We start from the raw sequence: 22,551 nt of genomic DNA on the forward strand, positions 1-22,551 counted from the left end.
GAGTCCGTCTCTAGTGCCGCTGGCTCGGTTTCAACCCCAGCCGCTGATGTGTGCGCCTCTGACCTCCTTCACGTCCAATCGGTCCTCTACACGGCTGCCACACATCTCCAAAACAGGGCTGACTCTGCCAGTTTCAGAGGGAGCCACTCTCTCCCTTTCCCGTGGTCCCCGCCCAAGCCCACACAGAACACAGACTTCCTTTAGAAGGTTTGAGAAGGCTACCTCCATCCCTGCTTCTTCAAACGGGGCGACTCATCTGACTGGCGAGACTGAGAACAACTACACTCCGGTCTTCCAAGAACCCAGCCCTCAGGTGGGTGGCTCCTTCTGCCCTTGGCCTTCCTGGGGCACTCCTCGAGCAGGGGTGAGGGCCCGGTCTCTAGAAGCAGTTCTGGGGTGCGTGAGAGTCTGGGGTCCCTAAAGGCCCCTGTGGATGGTTGGGGGAAAGCCGCCCTGTAAACCCAGTCTCTCCGTCCCAAGATCCAACTCAGGGGGCCAGACATCAGGAAGCCCTACGGTTGCCCACCCACACCATGCCTTCCGTCTTGCTTTACCAGCAGTACAGCTGACAGACACTTTCATCTGCATTGGACTCCCATTCTGTTTCTCGACTGGCACTGCACTCAGAGGAGGAAAACAGATGTGATTCACTGTCACCTACAGAACGCCGCCTCTGCGAACTGCTGTCTACCATGGCTTCCAGGTACAAACACCTCGCTCGGCTCAGCAGACGGCTGTCTCACACACTCCCATAACCACCGAAGCCCTCCCTCCCTGCGCTGCAGCCAGCCCCAACCACCCACTCTTTCCCGCACGCGGCAAGTTTTCACACGGCTTCCCCACACGCTGTCCACTCCGCCAGCGTGTGCCGCTGCCGGAGCACACCTGAACCCTTTCACCTTCAGACTCAGTGCAACTTTTGCTTTCCTGGTGACATTACTCGACTTCCCCAGGCAGGGTGACTCACGTCCTCCCGCATGTTTTTCTCACATTGAGTGTGCGTGCACCTACAGTCCCACCCGACCGAGAGACCCGCCTGCAGGGCTCACGTCTGCTCGTCTTCCTAGCTCCTCGGGCTCCACCCATAGAAGACACTTGCGAACACACCAGGTGATGCGCACAGAGAAAATGGCAGTGGGGCCTGGGCTGAGGTCTCTGATGCCCAACTGGTAGCCCCACGTCAGCGGCTGCAGACTTTCTAAGGGCGGGGGGAGGGGCAGATATTTTTGGCTCTGTGGGTCATACAGTCTCTGTAGTGAATACTTGTCTCAGTGCCACCTGAGCCGCAGCACAAACATCCAGCTGCGGCACGAAAGCAGCCGCAGACAACGCACACATGGCTGTGTATGCTGTGTTCTAGAAAAACGTCATCTAGTCCCAAACTGGTGTGGCTCTGTTGGGTCAGTTGGGCACCATTCCATGAAGCGAAAGGTCACCAGTTCGATTCCTGGTCAGAGCACATGGCTGGGCTGTAGGTTCAGTCCCAGTCAGGGTGCTTACGAGAGGCAACCGATCAATGTTTTTCTCTCATGCTGATGTTTCTCTCCCTCTCTTTTTTCCTCCCTTCCCCTCTTTCTAAAAATAAATAAAATCTTTAAAAAAATTTTTTTAAACTTCATTTATAAAAATCTATCATAGAGAAATCAAAGCATGAATATATAGAGATATATAGAGGGACACTGCAAGTAGTATTTATAACAGAAAAAAAAAAACAGAATGAAGTGAACGTCTATCGAAGGGGGAAAAACTGAATTGCAGCAGCTCCACACCACCAACGGTGAAGCAGCAAATAAAAAAAATGAGTGAGCTTTATATTACGTGACTTAGGAGGATTTACATTATATAATATTAAATGAAAACAGCAAGATGAAGGAAAGTAAGCCCATTTAAATATAATGTGCGCGTGGCCCTGGCTGGTGTGGCTCAGTGGACTGAACACAGGCTGTAAACCAAAAGGTCACCAGTTCGATTCCCAGTCAGAGCACATGCCTGGGTTGCAAGTCAGGTCCTCAGTGGGGGCCATGTGAGAGGCAACCACACACTGACGTTTCTCTCTCTCTTTCTCTCTCCCTTCCCCCCTCTCTAAAAATAAATAAAAATCTTTAAAAAAAGAAGAGGCATTCTCTTTAATAATAATAATAATAATAATAATAATAATAATAATAATGTGTGTGTGTGTTTTGCACAGTTTATATGAGCCTGGAGAAAGGCATGAAGGGATTTAGACCAGACTCTTAATATTAGTTTCTTGGGAAGAAATAAGGGAGGGAATGAGTGACATTTCAAATTTTTAAGAAATTTTCTTACTTGTACTTTTCTGTAATGTTTTAATTTTTTAAAATATATTTTATTGATTATGCTATTACAGTTGTCCCATTTCTCCCCTTCACTCCCCTCCACCCTGCACACCCTCCACCCACATTCCCCCCCTCTAGTTCATGTCCATGTGTTGTAAGTTCTTTAGCTTCTACATTTCCCATACTATTCTTGCCCTCCCCCTGTCTATTTTCTACCTACCCTCTATGCTACTTATTCTCTGTACCTTTTCCCCCTCTCTCCTCCTCCCACTCCCCTGTTGCTATCCTTCCATGTGCCCTCCATTTCTGTGGTTCTCTTCCTGTTCTAGTTGTTCACTTAGTTTGTTTTTGTTTTTGTTTTAGGTGTGGTTGTTAATAATTATGAGTTTGCTGTCACTTTACTATACATGTTTTTTTTTATCTTCTTTTCTTAGATAAGTCCCTTTAACATTTCATATAATAAGGGATTGGTGATGATGAACTCCTTTAACTTGACCTTATCTGAGAAGCACTTGATCTGCCCTTCCATTCTACATGAAAGCTTTGCTGGATAGAGCAATCTGGGATGTAGGTCCTTGCCTTTCATGACTTGGAATACTTCTTTCCAGCCCCTTCTTGCCTGCAAGGTCTCTTTTGAGAAATCAGCTGACATTCTGATGGGAACTCCTTTGTAGGTTACTGTCCCCTTATCTCTTGCTGCTTCTAGGATTCTGTCTTTCATTTTTACCTTGGCTAATGTAATTATGGTGTGCCTTGGTGTGTTCCTTCTTGGGTCCCACTTCTTTGGGACTCTCTGAGCTTCCTGGACTTCCTGGAAGTCTATTTCCTTTGCCAGAATGGGGAAGTTCTCCTTTATTATTTGTTCAAATAACTTTTCCACTTGTTGCTCTTCCTCTTCTCCTTCTGGTACCCCTATAATTCAGATGTTGGAACATTTAAAGATGTCCTGGAGGTTCCTAAGCTTCTCTTCGTTTTTTTTGAATTTTTATTTCTCCATTCTTTCCTGTTTGGTTGTTTCTTTCTTCCTTCTGGTCCACTCTATTGTTTTGAGTCCCAGTTTCCTTCCCATCACTATTGGTTCCCTGTGCAATTTCCTTCATTTCTCTTATTGTAGCCTACATTTGTTCATCTAATTTGCGACCAAAATCAACCAATTCTGTGAGCTTCCTGATCACCAGTGTTTTGAACTGTACATCTGATAGGTTGGCTATCTCTCGGTCACTTAAAAGGATAAGTTCTAGGGCTTTGATTTATTCTTCTGTTTGAGTCAGCTCTCTCTCTCTCTCTCTCTCTCTCTCTCTTTTTGGTCTGGTCCTGCCTATTACAGTGAGGGGTGGAGCCTTAGGTGTTCACCAGGGCTGGGCACCCCAGTCACTGGATTGTGACATTGTATGTGGGGGCAGGGTCGAGAGGGAACAATGGGCGGTTGCTCCGTTCTCTGTGGGACTTCAGTCCCTTCTGCTGCTCCCCCAAGCAAACTGGGCCCCTCTGGTGCCAATTCCCATGAGGGTGGGCCTGTGCATGCCATAGGACCTTCCGAGGACCTCTCCTGTGAGGCTGGGTGTCTCTCCGTGCGCCTCAGGGTCCACCCACTGTGATCTTGCGCACCCCAGATGCCTTACGCGCCCAACTCTCTCTGCTCTCCACGCCGTGACCCACACCTGGCTGCTTGTCTCCGCCCCTCCCACCGGTCTGGATGAACGGGTCTATTTCAACTTCTTGGCTGTCTGACTTCCATTCAGATCAATTTTCTGTCAGTTCTGGATGTTATTCTGCCTCTAAATTGTTGTTGTTCCAATCTTGGTTGTGCGTGGAGGTACGGTGCGTCCACCTATGCCTCCATCTTGGCCCCATGTTTTAATTTTTTTAAAGGGAAGAATGCATTATGTACTCAGAAAAAAAAATAGTTATTTTCAATGTACAAAATTTAAAAATCCAAAACACCCACTTAACACCCACTTCTACCCAGGAGGACTGCGTGCGTCCTGACGACCACACGAGAGCAAGCACGTCTTTGCGCACGAGGAGGGCGGCAGGGCTCCTGCCCCGTCTCACCTGGGCTGCGGTGGCTGCGGTCTGCAGGAGGCGGGACTCTTCCCACAGGCACCGGGCCACGATTCGGGCAATCTCCATCGGCTTCTCCAGATACCTGCTCTGTAAGTAGGAGAGGGGGAGAATGAAAAGCAGTGGCAGGCTAAGAAGATGTGAACTGAAATGTTGCTGGCTTAAAGCGACATTCTTCCTAAACTGAGCGTAACATTTACTACGTGAAACAGTAAAACAAGGGCCTCAAATCCTGGCTGCAGTCCGTGGGAGGGGAGGGGGAGAAGGGAGGAAGGCAGTCCTGGTGAGCTGCACTGCTGTGGGAGAAGGCACTTCCTCTGATTGTCTGGGCGGCCTGCTGCCCTGGGCTCACGGGAAGTGACTCGCTTTGTCCTGCTGCATCCAACTATGGCCAAACCTTCAACACTGAAGGTGTTGAAGTAAGCATCATCTTCCTGTGAGGGGAGGCCCTGGTTACAATCACGTTATTAATGTGTTAATATAATATTAACATAATAATCACTTTACTACTTCAACTGACTGAAGAAGTGAATTTCAGGTAATGGTGCCCCTGGGTAAGTATACAGACATTTGGTAACAGTCTAATTACTTCTTTGATTTCAAGTACAAGATAGGCTCTCAAATGAGAAAAGAAATACTTCCAGGAAAGAAAGCTAAAACCCTTCTCTGCTGGTTCAGTTTCTCATCACACCTGGAGGAACTGCTTGATTCTCCGCAGATTGTGCTGATAGAGAACATTCGATTCTTGTAGGAAGCGGCTGTACTGCTGGTCAATCTCACCGAGGAGATTATGAAACACCAGAGTGGCGTGTGACTCTTTGCTGGCCGCGTACGCCCTAGGAAAAAGAAGAATAATAAAGAATGATTCTGAAATCTACACACACACGTCACCATCAATGGGGAAAAAAACAAGTAAAGGAGGAAAAATAAAACCCAAGGCAAACCCTCTACTTTAATCCACTCACCATTTAACATTTAACTTGCTCGACAACAATAACAATCAACAACTGAATCACTATAAAAATTATTCTAGATTCTATTAGCCACTCATAGTCTATAAAAAATATTGCGTGGTGTTTTGCTTTAAATTCTCAGTCAACTCTGTGGTCAGATTATTAGTAGCAAATAAGCAACCCCAGGATAGGATGGCGTATCTCCAATAGCTCTGAATCACCTTCCTGGCCCTCACCAAATTCTGGAAAAGCTAGGTCATAGCCCTGGTTTAAGCCAAAATTAACAGTTGAATCTGAACATGTTAAAGTGAAGGAAATCGTTGTTGGAATTCTGTGCCATTATCTCCTCTGTGAACAAGTCTATTTTTCCTCCTCCGTCTCTTTCCTTTAATTAAAGGGGAATCATATGCAAGGACCCAGCTTCTACCCATGACAGAATTCTCATCCACATAAATGTTGGTAACACATCTCCAAAGCATCAGAGAACACACAGAGGATCTCACCAAGGCAGTGAGATCCAAATCAGTCCTAAACGCATCTACCAGCAAGCAGGCGGTTTGACGTGTGTGCCCCTGATACAGAAGATGTTTACACAAGATTAAGAATACCTCTTTATCTCCTGATCTCTTTGACCCCGTCACCTGTACCCATACGTTTTTTCGATGAAATAGCACACAGTTAAGCTAGAACAGATTGTGCTTCTTGATGCAAACCAACACCTAACAATTTGGGGAGTTTCTCAAGAAGGACTTACCAGTCTTGACTCTCAATCCAAGGGGCCAGAAACTGCCGCAGCTCCATGGGGAAGCTGTCACTGTACAGCTGATGAAGCTGCTCCAGGTACCGTGTGTCGAGTTGCTGTAGCTGATTCCATTGGGCCATCCTGCTGCAATCAGAGGTCCCACCTGTAAACCAAAGGGTTCATTCGGTCACTACAAGCCCCGGCAGGGTAAACAATCCCGAAACACCCTGTCGACTCAACGCAGGCGTCAGGTCTGTGATCGGGGATGAGAGATGTTTTGGGAAGGACCCTGCATGTCTCTGCCAGTTTAGAGCAACACGCGCACATTCACTCTCTCTACTTCCGGAACTACGTCACGGCTCCTTCTAAACGAGACGATAAAGTGGCATGATGCCAAGGTCTGCAATTATCCACCGGAGGTATGTGAAGTTGAAACATGACTTCCAGAACTCCACTTCCCCGTCTGTGAAACAGAGATCCTGATTCCCATCCCATGAGGCTGTTGAGATAACAGTTCCAAAGCCCCAGCTCTATGCCCAGCTTACAACAGATGCTCACCAGCTGTCAGCCCTTTCAAGTGTCCTGGGAGTACACAGAGTAAACCTGAACTAAGACCAAACTGTGGGGTGTGCATGTTCAGGGGAGACACGGGGCTAACTCTAAGACTACAGGTTTAAGAGTATAAGCAAGGATCTGCCTAGGATTCTCCCACTCAACAAGAAGTAATGTTGTCCCACAAATTTCTCAGCCTGGGATGAGAGAGCAGAGAAGCTGAATACCAGGCAAGCACGGGGAAAATGTTCGGGTATGAGAAACCAAGCCACCAGCTACCTTCAGTTCTCTTTCTGAATAGAAACCCTGAACAAGCAGCCTTAAGAAGCTGTAAAAATAACTGAGTAATAGCCAAAAACTGAGGTATCTGTACACATCAAAGTGTAGAGAGCTGGTTCTCTGGGACAGCGAGGACATTTAATGAAAGACCGAATATGTACAAACACATACACGTAACCCAATTTCCTGATTTGCTTATTTCTCGGAGCAGACCACCAGCCACATGCTGACGCGCTGTAACCACGGCGTGTATTACCCTCACCCAGGAACCAAAGGTCACCAGAACTCTCTTACAATATTCACATTAGAGCCAAGTTAAAATCTGCCCCATAGGCTAAAAGCATCAGTATCTGCCTTACGTTTCTCAGGACCTGATTTGCATAGAAAGCTGTATATTAGGCCAGTTTATGTTGGTTCTACTCCAGTGCAAATGCACGGAAACTCTAGACCCGCCGTGTAGTAGCCTCTGCCCACGCATGGCTCCTGGACACTTAACATGGGGCTGCTTCAAACTGAGATGTGCTTTCAGTGTAAAATATGCACTGGGTTTTGAAGATTTAATAAAAGAAGAAAAAGGCAAACTATCTCGTTAATATTGAAATGATATTTTGGCTATATTAGGCGAACTAAAATATAGTATTAAGATGAATTTCACCCATTTCTTTTTACTTCTTTTAATATAGCTACTGGCAACTTTAACATTACATATGTGACTTGCACTCCACTTTTACTGAACGCTGCTGCTCTTACGTAAACAAAAGCTGTGCTTCTTCTAACAAATGATTTAAAGAAATAGGTACCTGCTTTTCAAAATATACTCCAGTGTTGTAAATTGCTTATTTTTGACACAAATGTCCAGCCTTCACGGTCTGCTCCCTGACACTCGCAGGTAAAACCATAAAGCAACATCCGTTTAATCCAGATCAGTTATAGATTAACACTGGGGTCATTCAGGAATACTTGCGTTTTCAAACTAATGTACCACTAGCAAATTACGAGTTGTCCAAGATTGTCCGATTCATTTCTGGTCCGTAACTCAGAAGGTTTTGTTGTTGTTGTCGTCGTTGTTTTGATTTTAGTTGGGATTTCAGTAAATAGCACCATAATTGTGCTATTTCTTAAACCAGAAACCAGATAAGTTTTCTCCACAAAAATTCAAGCACCAGCAGTGACTCATGTTATGTTCCACTTCTTAGTCTCGTCACTGGAGGACACGGCGGAGAACCAGATAGGGATCTCCTTGCTGGCTGCTTAGCTGCAAACCCTGTTTAACCACCAGGGGCCCCAGTGCAATCAGACCCAGTGTTCTTCCTAAGAAAAGCGTATCTCCGAGCGATCTCGCCAAGTTATCTAGGAAAATCAGTGCCAACTAGCTTTGTGGTAACTGTCTTACTGGAAAAAAAATTTTAAAGAGGCCAATTTATTTCACAATCTCATTTCTGGTTTTTCAAATGATGAGTTAAGCTAAAGAACTCCACTCAAGTCTAATTAAAGTATTTCCTACCTCCGCAATAATTCTAAGTCTGCGACTTAACAACCACTTTCACCAAACCCCAGGACACAGAAAGTGATCTGCACAGCCATGTAAGTGCCGAGTACCACCCTGCGTGTGCAGGTGAGAAGTCGGTTCACTCCACATAGTGGCTGGCTCTCTCGGGGTGTGGCGCGGGGCTTAATGCCCTCGCGGTGTTTGCCGAATTTAGGTGAGAAGACAGTAAATGTTAGCATGTGAAGGAAAATGTGATGCCGTTTTCTACAGCTGAAGAAAAAGGAAAAAGAAAAATGAAACAGTAGGTCACCAAAGACTTTGTGAACTTTTCGAAACAGGAATTTCTCAACCCCTTGGGGATAACTTTACCAACAGCAAGTCATAAGACAAACAACCACCGTCTGACGGGGAACTTCTTACCATGAAGATCACGACACAGGTCGGGCCGAAGTCGCGGTTCTCGTTCACACGCTGCACTCCAAGCTAACCAAGGGCAAGGCGAGAAACACAAGCCAGGACCACTTACCAAAGACTTTCGCTACATCACTTCATCAAACTTCTTTTACAGTAAGACTTGGACTTGACATTCACACACCACTGGGTTTACAGTAGGGGCGAGGGCCGGAGGGGAGAGAGGGAGGAGAGGGAGGAAAACCAGGCCTGTCCAGAACAGAAAGTGATCCAAAGACACTTTCCACCTCATAATGTGTCATGCGATTTTTCTTTGGGTGTTGGCCAGACTCCATATTAGAAATACCTGCATCTCAAGCAGAACATACCTGTGGTATCTTATTGTTCCCGACACATCAATCCTCTCTGCTGTCAGGAAAGGCTCAATGGCAAAGGCAGAGTATAAAGTAACACAGAAATATAGCTGCACAAATTGCTGTAGAAACCAGCCTTCGTAAGAAGATATTTTTAAAAGATTATAAGAGTAATAATGTTCACTGTGGAAATTGGGGGAGGGACCCCACTATCTAGAACTATAAGTGATATAGTATTGGTCTAATTCCTTTTAATCTATCCCAAGAGTATGTATATATATTTTATTTCTTGTTAAAAGTTGGGATCATAGTATTTTTACAGCTTTGTCTTCTCTTTGAAAGCTTATTTATAGTTAACATTTTCTATACAAAGAGAGTTTTTGTTTAAAGTCCAGAAAACAACCATTTGGCTTCTACTAGTAGTTTAAATATAATCCTACTAAACCCACTAAGACCCACTGAATTTACTTATATTTGCAAGCTCCAACTTATTTATTCTCACAGCACATTCCAAAAATAATACGAAGTAGCTGCAAACTCCTTAGAGTAGACTAGGGAGGAGGAGACATAAAAGGCAGTTAATGCCAGAAGAAGACACTCAACCTGCAGGAAACACTGACTGCAGGATTAAAGGTAAGTGAACAAGTGGGAGTCCACATTTAAATATTACAGCTTTATCTAACTGTTGTTAGCTTAACCATCCATAATTACCCTAGACGGTAAGACTAAAATTCCAAATTTAAAAAAGATGATTCAAAATAAGTACACGTGGGCCCTGGCTAGGCAGCTCAGTTGGTTAGAGTGTTGTCCTGATACCCCAAGGTTGTGGGTTCGATCCCAATCAGGGCACATGCACAAACCAATGAATACATCAATAAGGGGAACAACAAATTGATGTTTCTCTCTCTCTCTCTAAAAATCAATAAATACAAATTAAAAATAAGTACACTGGTATGACAGACAATTTCACTGCTTACAAATTCAAATAGTACCTTTATAAGGTTTAAAACTAGATGTTTTCCTTTACAACAAGAAGTTCATACATAAATCTAATATTGATTTCCTAGAATGACCAAATGTTAACACCTGAGTGCCTAATCTGATCTATACTTATTGTAATACTCAAGTATTTCAATTATAAATAATAGGATTTGCTTTAAAGTCAGAAACCAATTCTTCCTTGCAAAAATGGACATTGAAATATAAGAGAACTTGAATTAGAGCTCCCCACAAATGTGCCAAAATTGAATATATGAAAGGAGTACTAAATTACTAAGGGCTAGAGCTTGGAGAAATAAGGAAAAAAACCCAAAAACAGTTTTTAATGACACTCTGGAGCCAAAAAAGTCTTTTCCCCCTTAATCTTCTTATTCTACTTTAATTCTTCTAGAAAGTGTTAAAAAAAAGCATCTTGTGCCAAACACATTATTTTTCCCATTCCAGGTCTTATCATTAGTACTGCCTTTGCACAGTTGTCTAACGTATATCCAGAAACAGAGAATAAAATGTATCCGGTTTACGGTTAACTTTAAGAGGCGGAGACTACCGGGAATGCGAACAGCAAAAAGGAAAGGAAACCTCTGATCCTTGAAGGACGGCCAGGACTTTAAAAACAAAACCAAAAGAATTACCCCAAATCTAGTGCTCGCCCAGCTGCCTTTGGGGAAAAGACTGAAGAACTATGAATTACCAAGACCCCTTGTTATTTCAAACTTAGCAGTGTTAAGACATTCAAAAAGACAAACTGGTGTGTTCTCCATACTTCACTTGGGACAGGCACTATATCTGATCACAAATCCTTCAGATTGAAGGAGCGAGCACCTAACAAACGTTTATTTTCTCTAAATTGGAAGTAACACAGCCAGACATGTGTTGTCGATTACTAAGGGCGCAGTTCATGGTTAAGGCTGCCTGAGAACTGGTCTGACTGCATGAAAACCACAGAACAGACCAAATTCGTGTGTCACGGGGCCTCCCCACATTGGGACTCTTCCACTCCCCCAACCAGACCCTCCGCTCCAAAGCAGTGGGGTTCGAGGCCACAGAAACGAGACACTCTACCACCCCGGCTGGGCAGGGGTGCGAGCCCTGGCTGCCACTTATCACTGCTTGTTCGGGAAACGGTACTTGACTGCTGAACAGGCCTCTTCTTCAGTAAAATGAGGAAGTACCCCCCTCTTTTAAGGATGGCTGTAGACATTTTTTTTTTAAAACCATAATGGATGTGCAGCATCCTTCCTCTACAATAGGGCGCTGGGAGTGTGCCTTGTCGCTGTGTTGCTCCTTCCCCACCCCGTGGAATCCCTTTCGTCGGCATTTCTTCAATGCCCAGGGAAACACACATTAATTCCTTGGGTTAGCCAGGTTAAAGGATAGAGTCCGTTTTCCCTGCTGGGCCTTTGTAACATATCCTGCGGGAGGAAGTTAGTAATGCAGCGGTTTGGTGTGTGTGTGTAAGGGGACAAGGGGAGGACAAAAGGACTGGGCGGTGCCCTAATCAAATACCTGCATTCTTAGTTCCCCTGAGGATAGCTCCAGGGACTAAAAAGACTACAGCTAAAAACACTAATGATATCCAAATAAAAGAAAAAGAGAAAAAATTACCTTGGTTTAGGAGCAATCCAAATAACTAATGATTATGGCTAATATTTACACAGTACTATGTGCCAGCCACTGTTTTGAGCACTTGACCTCTACTTACTTATTTCATCCTCACCACAATCCTATGAGATAGTATGAGATAGATGCTATTTTTATCCCCTTCACAGAGGAGGACACTGAGGCACAGAATCTTTAGTGAGTCACCCAAGGTCACACAGGTGGTAAAGGCATGGAGCTGGAATCCCAACCCAGATACAGTCGTCCGTTTCCAGACTTCCTGCTCTCGACCCCTGCGCTCGAGTGGGGGTTTGCATTGATCTTTCAGTGACCCATGAGTCAACCGTGACACCAAGCCGCTGTGACCTCATGGCATTTTAACAGACATAAGTAGTGTCACCACTAAAGGGTCTATCAGGGCTGCTGAAATGGGCCCATGTCTAGAATGGTATTCTAGTTGTATCGCATTTCAGATGGCACCCTAAAAAGCAAACGCATTCAGGGAGGGGCAGTCAGGGAGTAAGAAGTCCAAAAACTCGAACGTCTTGTCCAGGGAGAAGGCTTGGAGAACGGGAAGTGGGGTTAGCAAAGAAAAAAACGACATCGCAGAGCAGTGGCCCTTCAAGCACGTGGAGATCAGCACACGAAAGGGCAAGTCACTCCAGAGCTGCAGTCTGTCTCCCCCGAGTATCTGTGCCCAAACTCAGCCCTCTGGCTGCAGACTAGAGTGATAAGGGCAGATATTGTTTTTTAAAATTAATAAATACATAGAGCTGCCTGGAAACCAAACCAGATGCCAAACTGGAATTGCTGCGCGTGGGAACCAGGTTTCGATATTCGTAAGTTCCTCAGACGAGCTACAGTGTGGTCCCACCGAGAGCCTGGAGGACGAGCAGAGGTCAAGGCTCGGCTCCGGGTGCACGTCAGAATCACCGCAGGGGCTCTGAGAAGCCCCACACTGGCCCTGGCTCCTGATGGGCTGGATAACAGTCTCCAGGGGGGCGGCAGTTGTCACGAAGCAGAACGCCCGCAGAGAATGCCTAAGGGGACCATGGCATGAGAGGAGGTCGGGGAAGGCTCTTCTGTAAGCCGTATGAGCAGGGCAATGGCGGGGTCTGCCAACTTTTAAGCAGACAAATGATCACTTGATTCACATTTCAGAAAGATCCCTCAGGAAGAAATAATCAAGGTGAGAGATGGCGGAGGCCTGCACTTGGGTAGCAGCCTCAGAAATGTTTTCAAGTGGACGTCTTCCCGAGACACTAATGAGGGAGACATCATGGAGCTCGGTGACTGGTCGAAGGGCAAAGGTGGCTCAGAGAAAGTGAGGAGGAAGGGACAGCCCCCAGGTTCTCACTGTGTTTGGTATTCAAGTGGAGGCTAAGTGCCCACCGTGAGAAACGTCACAGCAGTAACTCCGCCACTCGGAGAGCACTGGGCCGGACGCCTCCGCAGACTATTCAGTCTGTAAATTACGGTCCGGTCAGGTTCCGTTCCCTCAAGACATAAGGCTGCCGCGATCCAAGAATAAATGCGGCTATAAGTAGTAAATTGCTATTTACCCAAAAAATATCCAGGGTTTGCACTCCAGCTGACAGATAAACTCCACCCTTCCCCCAGGCTCAGAGCCACAACGCGGCTGGGCCACAAGAAGAGTGTTCAACTGTCTCCCCACATAGGCTCGCCTCCCTCCAGTCCATTTCCATGCTGTAGAGAGGCCCTTTCAAGACACAGACTTGCCCTGGCCGGGTAGATCAGTCGGTTAGAGCACTGTCCTGATGTGCCAAGGTTGCAGGTTCGATCCCTCATCAGGGCATATCCAAGAATCAACCACTGAATGTATAAATAAACGGAACAATAAAAATTTGATTTTTCCCCCTCTCTCTCCCACTTCCTCTAAAATAAACAGATAAATAGATAGATAAATGAATGACACAAGCTGATGACTCTGCATTGTCCTCAGGCTGAAACAAAAGATATAACATTAAGTCAGAAGAGGGATGTGCTTAGAGCATATTCTGGGGCCATAGTGAACTCTGACCCCACCACTCAGATACATGTGGGTGGGTGCCAGTTATTTTGTCTCCTTGTGCCTCAGTCTCCTCATCTGCGAAAAGAGGGAGATCACAGGACGCACCTCCCAGGGTCACTGTTAGAACTGAAGAGTTAATGCACACACAGCACGTGGGACGCAGCCGGCACACCGTATAAAGTGTCTGTGAGCGTTCGGAATGTGACCGATGGCCTGGCTGGCCCTGCCTCTCTTGCGTCAGCCGGCACCAGAGCCTGTGGCACTCATTCTGCCCTTCCTCCAGCTGCTCGATGACACCAGGGCCTCCCTCCACAGGTCCTCCATGCGCCTTCCTTCTGCACCACCACCACGGCTTGTCCCTGGGCACTGGGATGCCCTAACTTGCGCTAATAACCACTATGAGGGGCTGCCAGCTCCGGGAGGACAGGCAGAAACTAGGCTTTTGCCCCCTGTTGTGTGTCCTCTCCCTCACCCCCAGCACCCAGCCGAGTGCCTGGCCCGTAACAGGTGCTCAGAAAAGATGTCTTGAGTGAATAAACCACAGGTATGAAGTACAACTACATTGATATGCCAGATTCTCCAGGCTAAGACACCTGTATTCTGAGAAGCAGAACAGTTCTTTCCATTTTGCTTTTTGAAAATTGCAACCATGATCCTGCATTGACCTTTCAGTAAGACTAAAATCACAGCACCCCCACCAGCTGAAAAACATAACTAACTTCTCAGTGTCCACTGTAGAATCTTCATCCCTGCGTAAGTCTCTCCAGCTCCCCAGCCACCTTCCTTAGGCCAACTCAGCTCCTCTCTCCAGCCTCAAGATGACTTTCAAAAATGTCCTAGTCAAAAATGACTTGATCAAACATGCATCAAGTCAACTTATCTCTCCCTCACCTCCACCCTCACAGACTTGGTCCCTTTCTCACAGACTCTCCCGCCTAACACGGGAATTTCCCCCTGGTAGCACCATACGTCCCCTTCCTGCAGGTGTTAGAGAGGCTTTCTTTCCCGAAGCCCCCTCCGCTCCGACCACCGCTTCAACTCTGAATGCCTGCAGGACCTACACACACAGGGAGCCTTTCTCTGGATCTAATCCCACCGTCTCCGTTTGAGGAGAAGCTCTGCTCTCTGCTGGTGACCCTCATATACCCTTCATTCCAACCCGGGGCTCCCAGCAGGGCATGAGACGCCAGACACCAAACGAGCGTTTCCTTCACAGCTTCCTTCACTTGCACCTGCACGTGCGTGGCAACACTGTCTACTGGACAGCCACCGATGGCCACGGTGCTGAAAAGCACGGCACCCACGTGGCTTCTACCTCTGGGAAAACGGGACGAGCTCGACCCTGTATGACTGGCTAGACCTAGAGTTTGGAAGTCTTTCCAGAGAGAAGCAAAGCATCCTTCCAATGAGCTGCGGATGCTGGCGGACTCATCCTCACAGGGGTCGGAGGCAGACTGCCAACTTTTTAAAACAGAAGGGGTACAGCCTTTGAGAAATGACTGTAGGTTGGGCCAGCATCTTGTCATGTCAAAATTTCCAGGCCTGAGGACAGCTGAGGGGAAAAGGGCAAGTTGCCGGGAAAAGCTGTGGGTTCTGCTATCTTTGGCCAAAGCCCACATGAAGGTCATACGAGCATCCACTGATCCAGAACAACCCAGAACACCACGCAAGTTATTAATGTTCTTTTAAATAGCCAACTGAAATAAAGCAGAGAAGGAAAATTGAATCCCTGATTCTCAACATCACAAACCCACAACGGAGATCAAACGTTTTGAAGAGAAGGAAGAATCTTTTTGTAAGTTTACGCAGGTCACGTTCCTGAGCACGGAGCAAGTGTAACTGGGGCCAGGAGCCCATCTCTGCGGATCCTGGGTCAGAGCTCCTTCCTTCGGAGTAACTATGGAATGGGGGCAGAACCTCCACGTCAAAGGACAGTGTGGTGGTTGGAAACCATGACCCCAATTCTTCGATACTTGTCCCATTGGAAGAAGGGATCTTCGTCCCCTTCTCTCAAGCCTGGCTAAGCCGATGACTGCTCCCACCAACGGAGTGTGATGGAAGTATCCACGTGCAACTTCCAAGGCCACGGCCTTCGCCTGATTCTCTAGGAAGGCTCCCTGTCCAGAACCGGGCAGACACCCCGTGAGAAGACCAAGGCAGAAAGAAGGAGAGGGCACATGGTGGCACTTTGTCTACAGTTCCAGCTGAGACCACCTTTGAGCCGTCCCAGCTCAGGCGTGTGCATGAGGAAGGCAGCACGACGGCCCCTGGACACCGTGCCCCAGAGATGAGACACCTGTGCCGGGCGCATCGACACTCCAGCCCCGGGACCCTTGAGCATCATGAAATGGTCGCTGCTTCCTGCCCTGAATTTGAGGCCATTGGTTGCATTTGGTGACAAGAACGACATTGTTACTGACATAGTGATAGAAGACCACTTTTATAGAGTCCAACTTCCATGAGGAAAAAATTTGCAATTTCAAAGAAAAAGGTTTTGCTGTTAAAAGTATTGAAATAGTTCATTTCTTTATTCCTCTATGCTCTCACTTCCTGAATGACTCACCCAGTCCCACTCCTTCAAACAACTGTACACTGACCCTCCCCAAATTTACGTCTCCAGCCCTTGTCCTTTCTCATGAGCTCACAGTCCTAAACCTAACTGCCTGCTCAGTATCTGCACCTCAATCTCTAACAAGCACCTCCATTTAACATATCCCAAACTCCTTTACTAAAAACCTCTCCCGGCCAACTTCCCCTCCAATCTTCCCCATTTTAGCAAATGACAACTCCATTCTCGCACGTGCTCAAGCTGAAAACCTTGACAATGAGGTCTGACTCCAATCTCTCTCCTCCTCTCTTCCCCCCCCGCCCCACAACACCCCATCCATGAATAAATTCTGCTGGCTCTGTCTTCAAAGTATATCTAGGATGTGAGCACTTCTTCCCAGCTCCCCTGCTACCGTTATACGATCTTAATCCAAGCCACCACCATCTCGTACCTAGAAAACTGCCTTCACCTCCCAGCTGCTCCCGACGGTCTCGCCTGGGTCCTTCTACAGTCTATGTCCCACAGTACAAACCTTTCAAAATATAAGTAAGACCATTTTATTCTTCTGCTTCAAAGCCACTCAGAAAAAACCCACATTCTGACCACGGCCCACCAGATAACCCACTTTGCTCCGGGTGCCTCTTTTACCTCCTCTCCCGCTGCTGCCCCCTTTGCTCGCCCGTCTCCCCTCTGCTTCTGAAGCACACAGCGGACGGTTCTGCCCTGGGCCTTCTGTGCTTTCCCCCCCACCCAGACAGCCCTGCCTCTAGACAGGCAGCTACACTGCCCACTCCCTCACCTCATTCAGGTCTCTGCGCGGATGTCCCTCGACACCAATCCATCTAAAACAGGACATCTACCTCTGCTGAGTTTTTCTTCGCATTATTCACCACCCTCCAATATATTGTTTATTTTCTGGTTTATCATCTCCCACCACCACCTGCTAGGGATGTAAGCTCCTTAAGAACAAAGACTTTCTTCTGTTCACTGTTGCTTCCCCAGCACCTAGCAGATGCTCAAATATTTGTTGAATAAATGAATAAAAGTGAAAACATTTAAAAATTATCTTTTTTAACAGGTTAAGACGGAAGCACAGGTAGACATGCTTCACCTCCTTGTGCAACCATGGACTTACAACCAGATCTCAAAACTAGTACCATCCAGAGCCATCAGAAAATCCAGCTGCATGAAAGTCCGACAACCAGGGATTTAAAGGAGACACACTCATCCGGACGAGGAGGAGGAGCAGAGCTGTGGAGGGGGAATGCAGTGCTGCAGAACTGATCAGAGGGATAACACAGGAGCAGGTGATCCTAGGCCCAGGCCAGCCTCACAGCCCAGGGTTCCAGCACCGGAAGATAGATCCCATTACCTCTGGCTGTAAAAGCCAGTGGGGGTTGGGCAGAAGGAACTGCTGGATTTTCACTGCTTACAGGTCCAAAACAGTCTCGGAACATACACAAACCCACCCCTCCAGGATTCTCCACCGGGGCAGCAGCTGGAAGGGCGCCAGTCACACACTGGAAGCGGGTGAAATGACTAGAAATGGGGCAAGCGCCAGTTGAACGGCCAGAAGCCAGGCGGCAGCACTGTCCGCCCCCCCCAGCCCTCCCCACACAGCCACAAAGCAGCGAAGGGGGTGCCCCTCCTCGGCAATCACCTAAGGCTCCACCCCACACAATTTACAGGTGCGTTTTCTACATAGGCCAAGCCACTGAGACGGGGAGTCAAAGCAGCCCCATCTAACACGCAGAAACAAACACAGGGGAACTACTCAATTGAAGAGACAATGAAATACGGCCCAAATAAAAGTAGAGAGCAAAAGCCCAGAAACAGAACTAAGCAAAATGGGGATAACCAACCTGTCAGATGCAAAGTTTCAAACACTGCTTATCAGGATGCTCAGAGAACTCCTTGAGTACAGCAACAACAACAACAACAACGACAACAAAGAAATGAAGGCTACACTAAGTGAAATGAAGAATAATCCACAGGAAACCAGCAGAGAAGGGAAGGCAGCTGGGATTCAAATCAACAGTTGGGAACATAAGGAAGAAGTAAACATTCAACCAGAACAAAAAGAAGAAACAAGAATTCAAAACAATGAGGATAAGCTTAGGAACCTCTGGGACATCTTCAAATGTGCCAACATCCTAATCATAGGGATGCCAGAAGGAGAGCAGGAAGAGCAAGAAACTGAAAACTTATTTGAAAAAACAATGAAAGAAAACTTCCCTAATCTGCTGAATGAAATAGACATACAAGTCCAGGAAGCAAAGAGAGTCCTAAACAAGTTGGTCCCAAAGAGGCCCACACTAAGACACATCATGATTTAAACGTCAAAAGTTAAAGATAAAGAGAGAATTTTAAAAGCAGCAAGAGAACAGCAGAGAGTTACTACAAAGGAGTCCCCATAAGACTATCAGCGGATTTCTCAAAAAGAAACTTTGCAGGCAAGAAGGGACTGGCAAGAAGTATTCAACGTGATGAAAAACAAGGGCCTACAACCTAGATTACTCTGTCCAGAAAAGCTATCATTTAGAATGGAAGGGCAGATAAAGGGCTTCCTAGCCAAAATAAAGCTAAAGGAGTTCATCACCACGAAGTTATTACTACTGGAAATGTTAAAGGGACTTAAAAATTTTTTCAGAAAAAAAAAAAGATCAAAACCATGAATATTAAAAACTCAACAAATTCACAGCTATCAACAACTGAATCTAAGCAAACAACTAGAACAGGAACAGATTCATACATATGGAGATCATCTGGAAGGTTATCAGCTGGGAGGCGGAAGGGGGAGAATGGGGAATTGGTGCAGGGATTAAGAGGCATTTTTGGTGGGAACAAAATAAACAGGGGGAAGTTAAGAACAGCATAGGAAATGGAGAATCCAAAGAACTTACACGCACGACCCATGGACATGAACTAAGTGGGAGAGTGAGTGCTGGGGGGAAGAGGGTACCAGGTGGAGGGGGGCAAACGGGGAAAAACTGGGGCAACTGTAATAGCAACATCAATAAAATATAATAAAAAATATCTGTAATATACTTTTAGCATAAAGAAGACTGAAATACACCTTAAGAAGCTAATTAACTTCATATAATGGCATAAGCTAATCTTCCTTAAGAATGTGCTAATAGGTGCAACAATTCATGAAAATTTACTGTAAGTGACAAATCAAATATAGTTTCCCCGTAGAATTGATATTAAAATGTAAGCCTCAAAAGAGGTTTTTAAAATAACAAGGTTTTGCCCATAAAGCTGAACTGTTGTATAGTACAGTTGTTTCTCCTGAAATTGCAATAATGAGACTTTAGCACCCTGTCGTCGTCTAAAAGAGGACATTTCGTGCCATGTGCTGTTGAATTGGTTGAAAAATATGTATACAGAGCATTCACATTCCCCAGATCTCTCCCAACCCAGCAGGAGACAGAATTCTTTTTTTCTTTTTTTTTAAGATTTTATTTATCTATTTTTAGAGGGGGGGGGGGAGAGAGAGAGAGAGAAACATCAACGTGTGGTTGCTGGGGGTCGTGGCCTGCAACCCAGGCATGTGTCCTGACTGGGAATCGAACCTGCGACACTTTGGTTCGCAGCCCGCACTCAATCCACTGAGCTACGCCAGCCAGGGCCCAGAATTCTCATCTGTCTAGAGAAAGCTGAGTCTGGACTCGGAGACAGCAGACACAGCTGTCTGTGGGCAGGAGGGTCGCTAAACCGAAGCGTGGAGATGAGGCGGGAGGCTCCGCACATCGGATCCCAGAACCCTGGCAGCGAGAGCCTCTTCCAACCCCACGGAGAAGCCCAGCATAAGCACATGCTTTTGAAGAAGACCTCCAAGATGATGTGGAGAGGAACATAAGAAGAAAGGAACAAACCCAGGGTTCAGAGTATTAGGAGAGACACAAATTTCACAAAACTATAAACATTCTCCTCGGAGAGACAAATTCTACCCATTAAACAGAACTAGGATAAAAAATGAAGATGAAGCTGGAAATGGTAACTGAGAAAAAGAGTTCCTGAAGTTGAAACTGACAGCCAGAATTAAGAATTAAGTAGATGGGCCCTGGCTGGGTAGCTCCATCGGCTGGAACGCCGTCCTGATTCGCCAAGGTTGTGAGTTTGGTCCCCAGTCAGGGCACACACAAGGGTCAACCAGTGCATGCGTAAATAAGTGCAACAGCACATCAATGTTTCTGGCTCTCTCTCCCTTCCTCTCTCTCTGTAAAATCAATCCATAAAAAATTTCTAATTAAATAGATGGATTGAAAGATAGAATCATGGTAACCTCCTAGAATGTAATCCACAGCAGCAACAAAAAAAATATTGAAAATGGAAATGGAGGGAGAAGCAGAAACAAAATGAAATAAAACTCAGATGCTCCGTGCAGAGGACCCGTATCTGGCTGAGCGGGTAGCACTGGTGGTTACAGCATCGTTCCCACATGACAAGGCTGTGGGTTGGATGTCCGGTCGGGGCACATACAAAAGTAACAACAAGTTGCTTTCTTTTTCTTTCTCTTTCTCTTTCTCTAATCAATACATAAAAATAAAATAAAACAGACCCACACTAAGGCACATCCCGTGCAATTTCAGAACAGTGGAATAACGAAGCTATACAAGCTTCCAGAGAAAAGAACCAGGTCCCTTGGAGACGACCGAAAATCAGCACAGCATCAGACTTTGAGTACAAACACTGACAGATTCTAAGGCAACTGAGCCAAAAATGCCTTCAGCACAATGAGCAAAGGATTCAATGCCCGCCCAAAAGATCGTCAAGCATGGAATAAAGGTATTTCAGATATGTGGCAACTCAAAAAGTGTACTTCCCACGCACCTTTTCTTGACAGCATGTCACCAGAATATGAGGTTCATCAAGTGAAGCAGCGAACCCAGAAAGAGGAAGACATGGGACCCAGAGGAAGGGGAATCCAGCATCGGAGAGTGGTCAAACGAGACTCAGATTGCAACAGGGCTGGAGCGGGCGGCGTGGAAAGGGGGTTGCCAAGAAAATAATGACTAGATCAGCAGTGTGTTTAAGTATTTTGAAGTAAACTGCCAGGCATTTCAGAGACCTGCTAGAACATTTGGGGAAGTCTAAGGGGGAAATGGTCATAAAAATATTGACTCCAGGAAAAAAAAAAAACAAATACTTGTAAGTGAGGGGAAACATAATCAGAGTATATGCTACATGGCTTATCAGTAAACAATATTTATTCAGTTGAAATAAAGTGTGTGATTAGTGGTTTGAGAAAAAGTGGTTTAAACATTACGATGCTGCCCTGGCTGGGGCGGCACAGTCATTTGGGCGTCTCCTGCAAAGCGAAAAGTTGCCAGTTCGGTCAGGGCGCATGCCTGGGTTGTGGGTTTGGCCCCGGCTGCTGGGCACGCGAGAAGGAACCAATTAATGTCTCTCTGTCACATCGATGTTTCTCTCCCTCTCTTCTTCCCTCCCTTCCCCTCTCTAAAAATAAATAAATAAAATCTTTAAAAAAAATCTTCACCAATAATGATAGGAAAGTTGAAAGCTATCTAAAATTTGATATTATCCAGAATAGCAGAATAAGCTTATTACTCAGAAGCATGGACACAAATACCAGAAGAAGAAGCTAAATGCTTTGAAAGTGGCTGTCTCTGGGAAGCAACAGGTAGAAGTAAGGAGGGGTGGGACAAAAGACTTATCAATATGTCTTTCAGTATTCTTCAATTTCTAAATTGTTTGTACGCATTCCTTGGATAAAAATTAAAATTGTTTTAAAATGAAATGTTTAGTACCAAAAGAATAATTTTAAAAATCAGGTAACATCATGTTATAGTCTCTCAGAAGGAATCTCCTTACTTGGCTCATTCACCCATTTCATCATGAAAAAAAAAAAAACAACCAACCAAACGAAGCAACCCCACCTGGAACCGGGGCAGGGAGTGTGGAATAGTGAACAGCACCGAGAGGTCTCTGGCCTCCTTGAGTGGAGGAATACGGACAAGTAAACTAGGGAGACAATTTACACCGGAGACAAGAACAGTCAAGATGACACTGAGTGATGCGGGCAGGCTGGAATACTTTTAGATAATCAGGTATCTTAGAGGAGGTAACTATTGTCTGGGAAAACAGACCTTTTTATGTTAAAATCTCAGCTTGGAGTTTCCAAGACCAAAAAGATAGTGTAAACTCGGATCTTCAAATGGGCAGACCTATGCTTAGGGATTCTTTTAGGAGCCTTGGCATTCAAATTC

At 45.9% G+C, this 22,551-nt stretch overlaps 1 protein-coding gene across 4 annotated transcripts in view; it reads right to left on the minus strand.

Annotated features, from left to right (window-relative positions):
- Positions 1-22,551, minus strand: part of STAT3 (signal transducer and activator of transcription 3) — a 57,160-nt gene that overhangs the window by 19,894 nt on the left and 14,715 nt on the right. For all 4 annotated transcript variants that reach the window (XM_045835967.1, XM_045835965.1, XM_045835966.1 and 1 more), the window contains exons 2-4: positions 6,069-6,219; positions 5,053-5,197; positions 4,353-4,451 (exon numbers count right to left, since the gene is read on the minus strand). In XM_045835967.1, coding sequence (XP_045691923.1) covers positions 4,353-4,451; positions 5,053-5,197; positions 6,069-6,196 — 372 coding nt within the window. In that variant the 5' untranslated portion in view covers positions 6,197-6,219. The remainder of the gene's footprint in view (positions 1-4,352; positions 4,452-5,052; positions 5,198-6,068; positions 6,220-22,551) is intronic.

Source organism: Phyllostomus hastatus, unplaced genomic scaffold (genome assembly GCF_019186645.2).
Source record: "Phyllostomus hastatus isolate PE091 unplaced genomic scaffold, TTU_PhHast_1.1 phas_contig_210, whole genome shotgun sequence".
NCBI classification, from domain to species: Eukaryota; Metazoa; Chordata; class Mammalia; order Chiroptera; family Phyllostomidae; genus Phyllostomus; species Phyllostomus hastatus.